Genomic DNA, 12,606 nt, shown 5'->3' with positions numbered 1-12,606 from the left:
CCCCATTTTTGGATGGGGTTATTTGTTGTCTTGTTGTTGAATTTGGCAAGCTCTTTATATATGTTGGTTATTAAACTCTTGTCTGATGTATGGCATGTAAATATCTCCCATTCTGTGAGGGGTCTCTTGGTTTAGGTAGTGGTTTCTTTTGCTGTGAAGAAGCTTTTTAATTTGATGTAGTCCCATAGGTTTATACTTGCCTTAGTCTTCTTTGTAATTGGATTCGTTTCATTGAAGATGTCTTTAAAATTTATGCGGAAAAGAGTTCTGCCAATATTTTCTTCTAAGTATCTGATAGTTTGTGGTCTAACATCCAAGTTCTTGATCCACTTGGAATTTACTTTTGTATTTGGTGAAATGCAGTGGTTCAGTTTCATTCTTCTGCATGTTTCAACCCATTTATTCCAACACCATTGGTTGAAGAGACTCTGCTTTGCCCATTTAATAGTCTGAGCCCCTTTGTCAAAGATTTGTACCCCTCTTATCCTGTGGTTTTGTCACTGTTTCCTTTTTATTAAAAAAAAACAAAAAAAAGCGTAACAAGGGCAACAAAATAGGAAAAATGGCCTCCACGAGCAGTGATTTGTAGTGCAGGCACCGAGCCCCAGCAATAACGCTGGAGGCAGAAAAATAAATAAATAAAAATATATTTAAAAAAAGAAAAGGGAGAAGAACAGAAGAATATCCCATGTGTGGAATACTCTGCACAATAATCTAGTTCAAGTCAGTCCCATGACCTAGCACAGAAATCCTGTGACCGCCAATTATTCCCACAAGTAGCCATCAGCTCTGGGGTTCCCACAGAACTGTCTGTATCCCAGGTACACTTTCATTAGTATATTATATTACAATCTAAATCTCTTCAACTCCATCTAGTTCTTAAGACTGACAGTGTCAGGTTACCTGGGGCCTTGTCAGAAATGCAGTATCTAGGGCCCCATAGTCAATGTATAGAATCAAAATGTAAATTTTTTTAAGTATCGAAGTTATATATTTTTTTACCACAGCACTCCTCAGCTCTGGTATATGGTGGTGCGGGGGACTGAACCTGGGACTTTGGAGCCTCAGGCATGACAGTCTCTTTGCATAGCCATTATGCTATCTACCCCACCCTATGTTTTATTTTTAATTGTCATATATATGATATGAAAGGTCTTTTGTGAAGCCTGAAAGACTATACATCACATTATTAGTAGATAGTCTAGTAGGTAGACAAAGTACATTTTCACTTTCTGGAACACATGAATTTGTTCACAGCCCTGTACTAACTTTATAGATAGAAAAGCAAAGATTTGGGAAAATTCATGCACAGGGCTGGGAGGTGGTGCAGCCAGCTGAGCACACGTTGCAAAAAGCAATTACTTGGGTGCCAGCCTCCCCGCCCCCACCTGCAGAGGGAAACTTCACAAGCAGTACAACAGCACTGCAGGGCTCTCTCCCTCCTCTCTCTCTCTTTTCTCACCACAGCACTGCTCAGCTCTGGCTTAAGGGACAGGGGACTGAACATGGGACTTCACAGCCTTGGGCATGAGAGTCTTTTTTGCAGAACCATTATGCTATCTCCCCCGTCCTCTCCCTCCTTCTCTATCACACCCTTCCCTCTCAATTTCTCTCTATCCAATAAGTAACAAATTTAAAAATTCTTTCAAAAAGTGCATGTAAATTTTTAAGATATAATACATACGACAAAATGGTATGGAATATGAGTGTATGACTATGGTCTGTATTTACAAGTAGGAACATGTAATGGTAAACATACATTACATATTAATGTATATTAATGTCACATTAATATACATTAATTTTTAAAGACAAAAATAGATACCTGTACAAAAAATTTGTGACTGTGGACACTGAAAAGGTACATACCAAAATATCTCTGAATGAAACTTTTACACATTGAAAATTTTTTCCTACAATTTTCCTAACAGTTTAAAAGCATATACAATTGTAATAAGAAAAAAAAAAGTAAAGTTATTTTCATTTTCAAAAATACACTCTTTATTAAGCCCTTTTACATACATGGCCAGTATTTTCACAATAGCCTAGGAAGCACAACAATTTAGAAGTACCACCACCATTTACATATGATGGCACTGAGTCTCAGAAATGCAACACTGATATATCGTCTCACACTAGGCTGCTGTTCTCCACTCCCCATGTAGCTACTCCAAGATCAGAGAAATGTGGCAGTTTTTTGCCCAGCATCCCACTAGCCTCAGTTATTCTGCGGAATTAAGAGCACTAGGAACAGCTTCAAAGACAAAGCTTTCAGAACAATTCATGCCACACCGCCTCCCCCTGGTGGTAGAATCTGGAAACTGAAATTCTCTTGAGGAGCTACTGCAATTGGAGCACATCAGTCACTCACTATGCTTTCCATCAACACAACCCTTTTTCTTTAAATTGTCAAAACCGATTTCTCCTTTACCAGGGAGTCAGTACTGGCGCAAAGACGTAAAAGCAGGACCTGGTATCACCCAGGCCAGTGCTCTGGTCAATACTGAGGAGTGGTGGCTCTCTACCTGTCCACTCCTCCCCTACAACTTTTGTGGCTATTGCTTCTGCCCCTGGTGCTTTTCAGCACTGCGCTTCCTGCATTCCCTCTGCCTCTGCCCCATTCCCTTCAGCCTCAGGAAAAGGCACAGGGTTGCCCACAAACCCTGAGCCATACCCTGGCATGGAGAAGCCCCAGGAACAGAAACATCTAGCACCAATCTTCACAAGAGCTGCTAGGTTGCAATACTGACATTTCTTTAGAAATATCAGAGTACAGAGCAATGTCAGTCTTCAGCTGTGGCCCCCTACTCTCCAGAGAAACACAGCATCCTTATTCTTCCAGGAAGAAGGAAACACTCAACAGGGTATCTAGAATTGGAAAAGAGAAAAAAACGTAAGATACCACCTCTTCAGAGGGGACGAAACATCAGATTTATCAAAGATGAATTTTTGTGAGGGCACTTCTGTAATTCTTTTTTTAAAAAAAAATATTTTAGTTATCAATGAGAGGAATAGGAAGAGAGAGAGAGAGAGAGAGAGAGAGAGAGAGAGAAAAGAAAGAACCAGACATCACTCTGGTACATGTGCTGCCTATGATTGAACTTAGGACCTCATGTTTGAGAGTCCAATGCTTTATCCATTTGTGCCACCTCCTGGACCACGGGCACTTCTATAATTCTTCCAGAGGAGGAGAGGAGATATGAAGGACTAAACAAAGCTCAGTACCTTGTACCCGGTCTTGGTGTTCATCTTCTAAAACTCTGTCCCAGGCTCTGGGCAAAGCTTGGATGGATGCCAAGTCTCCCCAATGGATCGAGGACAGAAGGTATTTTCTCTTCAGGTACCTTCCTGGCAGTTAAGGACTACTCAAAAAGAAAGTGAAGGGGAGTCGGGCTGTAGTGCAGCGGGTTAAGCACAGGTGGCGCAAAGCACAAGGACCGGCATAAGGATCCAGGTTTGAACCCCGGCTCCCCACCTGCAGGGGAGTCGCTTCGCAGGTGGTGAAGCAGGTCTGCAGGTGTCTATCTTTCTCTCCTCCTGTCTTCCCATCCTCTCTCCATTTCTCTCTGTCCTATCCAACAACGACAACAACAATAATAACTACAACAATAAAACAACAAGGGCAACAAAAGGGAATAAATAAATAAAATAAAAAAAAGAAAGTGAAATATGTTGAAGAAAAGAGAGAGAGGCCTTTCAAGGTTCAGTGAGCTTTATATTTTCTTCCACCCATGTGTACTTAATCTGCTGTGCTACCACCCAGCCCCCTTAGCTTTATACTTTCTATGTACTTGCCTATGCTACAAATCCACTTTTTCACTCACTCTTATTTATTTTTCCAGTTTTACTGAGGTGTAATTGACTTATAGCACTGTAGAAGTTTAATATGTACAATGTGACCGATTGACACATTCATACAAAACGGCTGCCACAATAAGGTTAAAACCTCCCTTTCACATAATAACCACATTTTGTGTGTGTGTGTGTGTGGTGGTGGCGGCTGTGTTGAGAGCATTTTTTATCTAACCGATTTATGATATAGGTAGGGAGGAGACTGCATAATGCTTACGCAAGACTTTCATGCCTGAGGCTCTGAGGTCCCAGGTCCAATCCCCTGCACCAACATAAGATAGAGTTGAGCAGTGCTCTAATTTCTCTCTCTCTCTCTGGGTCTCTCTTTTTTTTATTGTCACCAGCATTATTGCTGAGTTTCACTGCCTGAACTACAAGGCCACTGCCCTCAGTGGCCATTCCCCCCACCCCTAATTTTTATTAGATAGGGCGGGGAGAAATTGAAAGGATAGGGAGACAGAGAGGGAAAGGTAGACAGCTGTAGACCTGCCTCACTGTTCATGAAGCAGAGCCCAGCAGGGGCTCAAACTCAGGTCCTTATGTTTAGTAATATATGCACTTAACCAGATGTACCACCACCCAGCCCCCTTATCTTGCTCTCACTAAATTATTATTTTTTTTAATTGGGAAATTAATGTTTTACATTCAACAGTAAGTACAATAGTTTGTACATGCATAACATTCCCCAGATTCCCATATAACAATACAACCCCCACTAGGTCCTCTGAATCCTTCTTGGACCTGTATTCTCCCCACCCACCCACCCCAGAGTCTTTTACTTTGGTGCAATATGCCAATTCCATTTCAGGTTCTACTTCTGTTTTCTTTTCTGATCTTGTTTTTCAACTTTGGCCTGAGAGTAAGATCATCCCATATTCATCCTTCTGTTTCTGACTTATTTCACTCAACATGATTTTTTCAAGGCCCATCCAAGATCAGCTGAAAACGGTGAAGTCACCATTTTTTACAGCTGAGTAGTATTCCATTGTGTATATAGACCACAACTTGCTCAGCCACTCATCTGTTGTTGGACACCTGCGCTGCTTCCAGGTTTTGGCTATTACAAATTGTGCTGCCAAGAACATATGTGTACACAGATCTTTTTGGATGGATATGTTGGGTTCCTTAGGATATATCCCCAGGAGAGGAATTGCAGGATCACAGGGTAGGTCCATTTCTAGCCTTCTGAGAGTTCTCCAGACTGTTCTCCACAGAGGTTGGACCAATTGACATTCCCACCAGCAGTGTAGGAGGGTTCCTCTGACCCCACACCCTCTCCAGCATTTGCTGCTGTTACCTTTTCTGATGTATGACAGTGTCACAGGAGTGAAGTGGTATCTCATTGTTGTCTTTATTTGCATTTCTCTGACAATCAGAGACTTAGAGCATTTTTTCATGTGTTTCTCAGCCTTTTGGATCTCTTCTGTGGTGAATATTCTGTCCATGTCCTCCCCCCATTTTTGGATGGGGTTATTTGTTGTCTTGTTGTTGAGTTTGGAAAGCTCTTTATATATGTTGGTTATTAAACTCTTGTCTGATGTATGGCATGTAAATACTCCCATTCTGTGAGGGGGTCTCTTGGTTTGGGTAGTGGTTTCTTTTGCTGTGAAGAAGCTTTTTTTTTTTTTTTTTCCTCCTCCAGGGTTATTGCTGGGCTCGGTGCCTGCACCATGAATCCACCGCTCCTGGAGGCCATTTTTTTCCCCCCTTTTGTTGCCCTTGTTGTAGCTTCGTTGTGGTTATTATTATTGCCCTTGTTGATGCAATTCGTTGTTGGATAGGACAGAGAGAAATGGAGAGAGGAGGGGAAGACAGAGAAGGGGAGAGAAAGATAGACACCTGCAGACCTGCTTCACCGCCTGTGAAGCGACTCCCCTGCAGGTGGGGAGCCGGGGGCTCAAACCGGGATCCTTACGCCGGTTCCTGCGCTTTGCGCCACATGCGCTTAACCCACTGCGCCACCGCCTGACCCCCGTGAAGAAGGTTTTTAATTTGATGTAGTCCCATAGGTTTATACTTGCCTTAGTCTTCTTTGTAATTGGATTCGTTTCATTGAAGATATCTTTAAAATTTATGCGGAAAAGAGTTCTGCCAATATTTTCTTCTAAGTATCTGATAGTTTGTGGTCTAACATCCAAGTTCTTGATCCACTTGGAATTTACTTTTGTATTTGGTGAAATGCAGTGGTTCAGTTTCATTCTTCTGCATGTTTCAACCCATTTATTCCAACACCATTGGTTGAAGAGACTCTGCTTTGCCCATTTAATAGTCTGAGCCCCTTTGTCAAAGATGAGATGTCCATAGGTGTGGGGGCACTAAATTATGATTTTAATGAGAGATACAGAAAGATACAAGAGCACTGTTCACCTCTGGCTTATGGTGGTGTGGGATATTGAACCTGGAACTTTAGAGCCTCAGGCATGAAAGTCTTTTTACATAGTCATTATGCTATCTCCCCTGCCCCCAATTTTTAAATTATCTTTATTTATTGGGTAGAGACAGCCAGAAACCAAGAGGGTAGAGGAGATAGAGAGGGATACAGAAAGAGAGACACCTGTCTACAGCCATACCACCCTGAACATGCCCGATCTCATCTGATCTTGGAAGCTAAGCAAGCCTGGTTAGTACTTGGATGGGAGACAGAGACACCTGCAGCACTGCTTCACCACTTGCAAAGCTTTCCCCCTGTAGGTAGGGACCAGGGGCTTGAACCTGGGTCCTTGAGCACTGTAACGTGTATTCAACCCCAGCCTGAAATTTTTCTTTTTTTAAATGCCTTTCTCCTAATATACAGAACAAGGCCTAGCAGACAGTAGTTACTCGGTAAAATGATTTAGTGGGATGACTGTATAAAGGAAGGCAGGAAGAAGCGAAGATAAAGGGCCAAAGAAAATTGATGCAAACTATTCAGTGTTGTAACCTTGTGGAAGATGAAATTGCAAAGACCTCCTAGAACATCTTTGAATAATACGATATTTGTGAGCAAAGGATATGAATGTCGATAATGTCTCTCAATATCTTGCAACCATTCCAGCATGTCAGCTACAGAGGGGCTCACAGCTGATGCCTGCAAGACAGCATCAATGCCAATTGTGTCTGCATGCTGCTTGTAGATCTGAAGAACTTGCTCCACTTGGCTGCTGACTGTGTCACGCACCTTGAGGAGGTCAGCTCTGGAAGAAATAGTCTGATATTAGTGACATCAGGTATTAGGCCTAAGGCAGGATTTCTGAACTGAATTCCCTGTGGTAGAGGGTTTCCCTGTGCACTATAAGAATTTTAGTACCAGGAGTGGGGCGGTGGCACAGTGGGTTAAGCGCAGGTGGCACAAAGTGCAAGGACCCGAGTAAAGATTCAGGTTTGAGCCTCTGGATCCGCACCTGTGGGGGTAGGGGGGTTGCTTCTCAGGCAGTGAAGCAGGTCTGCAGGTGTCTATCTTTCTCTCCCCCTCTGTCTTCCTCTCCTCTCTCAATTTCTCTGTCCTATCCAAACAATGATAACAATAACGATGATAGCAATAACAACAACAAAAGGGGGGGAGATAAATAAATAAATAAAAAGATTTTTCGTACCATCTCTGGTTTCTCCCCACTAGATGACAGAAGCAAACTACACTCCCACTTTCCCTAAGCTGTGATAATAAATACTCTGAATGAGAGTCACTGGTTTAAAGAGTTTAGTGACAGGCCTGGAGGAAGGGGGTGGGCTCAAGAAATTAAATAAATTTAAAGGTGGAAACACCGCAGGCCAGCACGTGGCATAGGGGCTAGACTGTGGGACTCACAGCACGAGATCCTAAATTCAGTTCCGGGTGCTGTATGTGCCAGAGTAATGCTCTGGCTCTTTCCTTCCTTTCACTTTCTCTCTTTTTATAATTAATACAATAAAAATTAAAATTAAAAAAAATGGAAAAACTGAAGAGTTCACAAGGCTCTTAAAGTTGCAATAATCCCAGTTGTGAAAGAAAATAAAAGCCAAGGACCTTTCTGGGGCTGCCACAAGACTATACAAGAAGAACACATGTTCCATAGTTGCATGCCACATATATAAAAAGGAGTAAGCAACAAACCACCTCATATATTAAAGAAATAAGCAACAAACCACCACTATACATATGCTACCTAGCACATCCTAGGAAATTTGGGAGTGGCTACAATTGAAGCTCTGAATGCACAAATACTAACATGGTTTTTTTTAGTGAATCTTTTATTTGATAGGGGAGACAAACTGAGAAGGAAAGGAAAAACATAAAGGGAAATTGAAAGAGAGACATCTGCAGCAATACTCCACTATTCATAAAGTTCTCCCCCCCCACACACACACAGAAGGGGACCAGGGGCTTGAACCATGTGATCTTGTACATGTATGTGCTTAACCAGATACACCACTGCCCAGTCCCTGCAAGTTACATATTCTCAAGTATGTATAAAAACAGTCTGGGGCTGGCAAAATATCCAAGTGAGCTTGGATGGTGTGCTGCTTTGACATGTGCATGACCATAACCCAGGTTTGAGTCCAGTTACCACTACACTGAAGGAAGCTTCAGAGCTGTGATCTTTCTTCCTCTCTCTGTTAAAAAAATATATGGGAGTCGGACAGTAGCACAGCGGGTTAAGCTCAGGTGGCGCAAAGCACAAGGACCGGCATTAGGATCCCGGTTCGAGTCCCCAGCTCCCCACCTGCAGGGAAGTCGCTTCACAGGCGGTGAAGCAGGTCTGCAGGTGCCTGTCTTTCTCTCCCCCTCTGTCTTCCCCTCCTCTCTCCATTTCTCTCTGTCCTATCCAGCAACGACAATAACAACAACAATAACTACAGCAACAATAAAAAAGGGCAACAAAAGAGAAAATAAATAAATTAAAAATATATATATATATACACACACACACACACACACACACACACACACACACATTTTGTTCATGATATATCCTAATACCTAGAACATCAAGACTGGTGTAAAGAACAATAAATACCTTTTTAACATTTAAGTGAAAAGTGTTATTGTGGGGGGTCAGGTGGTAGCGCAGCAGGTTAAGCGCACATGGCACAAAGTGCAAGGACCAGCATAAGGATCTTGGTTCAGCCCCCAGCTCCCCATCTGCAGGTGAAGCAGGTCTGCAGGTGTCTATCTTTCTCTCCCCCGTCTTCCCCTCCTCTCTCCATTTCTCTCTGTCCTATCCAACAAGAATGACATCAGTAACAACAACTACAACAATTAAAAAAAAAACAAACCCTTAAATTAAAAAAAAAATTTTTTTAAACCCAAGGGCAACAAAAGAGAAAATAAATAAATAAATGTTAACTTTTTTTTAAAGTGTTATTGTGAAGATTAAATGCAATGACACACACAAAATGCTTAGGGTGGTGGCTAGCTAGCTTATAAATATTATTATCATATTTTATTGGTAACTTAAAGGCATTCAGTCACCAAGATGAAGGCTGCAATTTCCCAATGAGCAAAGCATTCCCTGGCCTAGTTGTGCCTTTTAAAAATTTTTTATTATGGCTGAGAATTAAAAGATGGGACGTAAAATAACAACCTAATACCTACACACAAAAATGTTATCGATTGAAACAAGAGAGAAATTGAGGAGAGATAGTGAGGGGGAGAGAAGCAGAAGAGACCCCTGAAGCCCTGATTCACCACTCATGAAGCTTTCCCCCTGCAGGTGGGGACCCAGGGCTTGAACCTGGGTCCTTGTATACTATAATGTGTGTGCTTAACCAGGTACGCCACCACCTGGCCCCAATTTGAGCAATTTTTTTTTTTGTCTCCAGGGTTATTGCTGGGACTCGGTGCCTGCACTACGAATCCACTGCTCCTGGAGACTATTTTTTCCCTTTTGTTGCCCTTGTTGTTTATCGTTGTTGTTGTTGTTGCTGTCCTTGTTACTGGATAGGACAGAGAGAAACAGAGAGGAGGGGAAGACAGAAAGGGGGAGAGAAAGACAGACACCTGCAGACCTGCTTCACCACCTGTGAAGTGACACCCCCCCCCCCAGATGGGGAGCCAGGGGCTCGAACCAGGATCCTTACGCTGGTCCATGCACTTTGCACCATGTGCACTTAACCTGCTGCGCTACCACCCGGCTCCCTTGAGCAATTTTTAACTCAACTAAAAAACTGTGGTAGTCTGGGAGGTGGCACAGTGGAGAAAGCATTGGACTCTCAAGCATGAGGTTCTGAGTTCAATCCCCAGCAGCACATGTACGAGAGTGATGTCTGGTTCTTTCTCTCTCTCCTCCTAGCTTTCTAATAAATAAAGTCTTTAAAAAAAAAAAAAAAGAAAGAAAAGAAAGAAGGAAGGAAGGAAGGAAACTATGGCTATCCCAATGCTATATTCCCAGCATCTTGTGCTTTGCATATAGGTGCTTAATAAAAGTATAAACACATCTTTGGCACAGGAATAGGAAGGTTATTATCCTTGACTGCTTTCTAATAATCTATGGCTCTATGCACTAGACCCTCCTTTTATTCTGGTTAAGAGAAGGTGTCCTGTGTTTTCTGCATTCTCAGAAAGAAAGGCTCTAACAATGGGCACCAGCAGGCATAATAAGAACTAAAAATGTGCTACTTTTAAAAGCAGAGTAACCAGCAGAACAAAGTAGTGGTCCTGGCATCAGCCATATGTAAGTAAGAATGCCAGCTTTACTGTTTACTAGTCATAGGCAATCTGCTCCAACCTCAACTTCCTCATCTGAAAAATAGGATAAAGTGATGTTAAGTGACAGAAGTATGGAAGATATTGTGAAATAATTTATTTTAAAAATCTACCAGCGGGGGCTGGGCGGTAGCACAGCGGGTTTAAGTCCAAGTAGGGCAAAGCGCAAGGACCCGCGTAAGGATCCCAATTTGAGCCCCCGGCTCCCCACCTGCAGGGGAGTCACTTCACAAGTAGTGAAGCGTGTCTGCAGGTGTCTATCTTTCTCTCCCCCTTTCTGTCTTCCCCTCCTCTCTCCATTTCTCTCTGTCCTATCCAACAATGAGCGACATCAACAACAACAATAATAATCACAACAAGGCTACAACAACAAGGGCAATAAAAGGGGGGAAATGCATTGTAAGCTTTAAATACAAATCTACTAGCCTGTAAGGATCCCGGTTCGAGCCCCCCACTCCCCACCTGCTGGGGAGTCGCTTCACAAGCGGTGAAGTAGGTCTGCAAGTGTTTATCTTTCTCTCCCTCTCTGTCTTCCCTTTCTCTCTCCATTTCTCTCTGCCCTAGCCAACAATGATGACATCAATAATAACTACAACAATAAAACAATGGCAACAAAAGGGAATAAATAATTTTTTTTAATCCACTAGCTTTACAGTATAGATTCCCATTGCTTTTTACCAAAGAAAACTATAGAGAAAAACTAATACAGGGGCTGGGTGGTGGTGTACCTGGTTGAGCGCACACATTACAGTGCTCAAGGAGCTGGGTTCAAGCCCTTGGTCCCCACCTGCAGCATGGGAAGCTTCATTAGTGGTGAAGCAGGTCTGCAGGTGTCTCTCCCCTTCCCTCTCCCTCTTAACTTCTCTCTGTCTCTAATAAAAATAAAATAGAAATGTTAGAGAAAGTAATATGTATTCTCCATTGCTTTTCTGTTCCACCCTTGGAACTTGTAAGTTTACCACTGCCATGCCTAGCTTGACAAGGGAAATAGCAGAAAAAGACTTTTTGAATGAGACCCATCTCAGTACAACAGATGGAAAAGAGGTAAGGTTTAGACACTTTCAAATTCCATGCTCTCAACAAGTCAGTAAAACACCCTTCTGATTGATCCTAGCCTTTATCAAACCCCTAGGTTTAAAATCTTTCCACCACTGAATTGGACCTCTTACAGTCTCTCCAACAGCTTGTCCAAGATAGTGTCACCAGCTGACAGCTGTTTCCGCTTCAGTCGCTCCTTTAAGTCTGGGAAGGCCCGAAGAGCAGGCACTTCCTCAAATCGCAGATTCTGCGTTGCCTGCAGCTGCTCTGCCAGGTTGCGGAGGGAAGTCAGGAGAGGTTGGCAGTCATTCAGAGTGCTCTGCCAGAAGCCCTGCTGCTCCTTCACCACTGGGAAGCATTTCTTCAGGGCCTCCTGGACTGCAAGCAATGATGGTTCTTGAGTCATCTGTCGGAAGACAAAAGCAGAAAGTATCCCCACCTGCAAGGAGAAAGCTTTGCAAACAGTAAAGCAGCGCTGCAGGTGTCTCGCTGGCGACATCCCTCCTCTTAAATCTCTACTCCCCTTTCGATTTCTGTATCTATCCAAATAAATAAAATACTAAAAAAATAAAATCAAATAAAAACACCAGGAAGTAAACAAACAGTATTACGGTCCCAAGTGGGTAAATGTTGTACCAAGTTAAGGGAGGGAGTTGCTTCCGATCCGGCTGACCCAGGATTTGCTCGGGTTGAGATGCTTATTCGTCCCGCCAGGCGCTCCCGGCGAGGCGTGGTCTTACCTTCAGCTAGGTCCCCGCAGGCAGGGAGCTTGTTTCCCAGGCTACCAAGGCTCGTCCCGGAAGGAAGATTCCGAGGCTGAAGCCCAATCTTTCCCATGCCAGCCTATGCTTTCGGAGCCTAACTCATGTCGCCTCTTTTCCAGACCGCCATTCCCGTTCCTTACACCTGCCTGAGCCCTCAAGGCCAAGACAATCCCAACGAGATGGCCAGCCCAGGGGACCACCTTGTTCCCGCGATCTCTTCGCGCAGGGCTCCGAGGCAGCGGCACAGTCGCCGGTGTATGTCGTCACGCCGCAATGCCTTCTGAGTGTTGT

At 43.3% G+C, this 12,606-nt stretch overlaps 1 protein-coding gene across 1 annotated transcript; it reads right to left on the bottom strand.

The window, feature by feature from the left end:
* Nucleotides 1–1,961: 1,961 nt before the first annotated feature.
* AIRIM (AFG2 interacting ribosome maturation factor) lies at nt 1,962–12,564 on the bottom strand. Its single transcript, XM_016193532.2, has 5 exons — nt 12,292–12,564; nt 11,683–11,957; nt 6,846–7,025; nt 3,226–3,344; nt 1,962–2,868 (listed from the first exon to the last, which is right to left on the bottom strand). Exons 2-5 carry the CDS (start codon nt 11,955–11,957, stop codon nt 2,831–2,833), a joined length of 612 nt encoding a protein of 203 aa, XP_016049018.1. The 5' UTR covers nt 12,292–12,564; the 3' UTR covers nt 1,962–2,830.
* Nucleotides 12,565–12,606: the final 42 nt, after the last annotated feature.

This window comes from Erinaceus europaeus, chromosome 13 (assembly GCF_950295315.1).
Source record: "Erinaceus europaeus chromosome 13, mEriEur2.1, whole genome shotgun sequence".
NCBI classification, from domain to species: domain Eukaryota; kingdom Metazoa; phylum Chordata; class Mammalia; order Eulipotyphla; family Erinaceidae; genus Erinaceus; species Erinaceus europaeus.
The sequence above is the reverse complement of the archived record's forward strand: the minus strand, read 5'-3'. Positions and strand labels throughout refer to the sequence as shown.

Coding starts and splice junctions, on each gene's coding strand:
- AIRIM (XM_016193532.2), bottom strand. CDS start 11,957: ATGACTCAAGAACCATCATTGCTTGCAGTCCAGGAGGCCCTGAAGAAA. Junction 7,026..11,682: donor GACAAGCTGTTGGAGAGACT/GTAAGAGGTCCA, acceptor TATTTCTTCCAG/AGCTGACCTCCTCAAGGTGC. Junction 3,345..6,845: donor GAGAGACATTATCGACATTC/ATATCCTTTGCT, acceptor ACTGCCAGGAAG/GTACCTGAAGAGAAAATACC.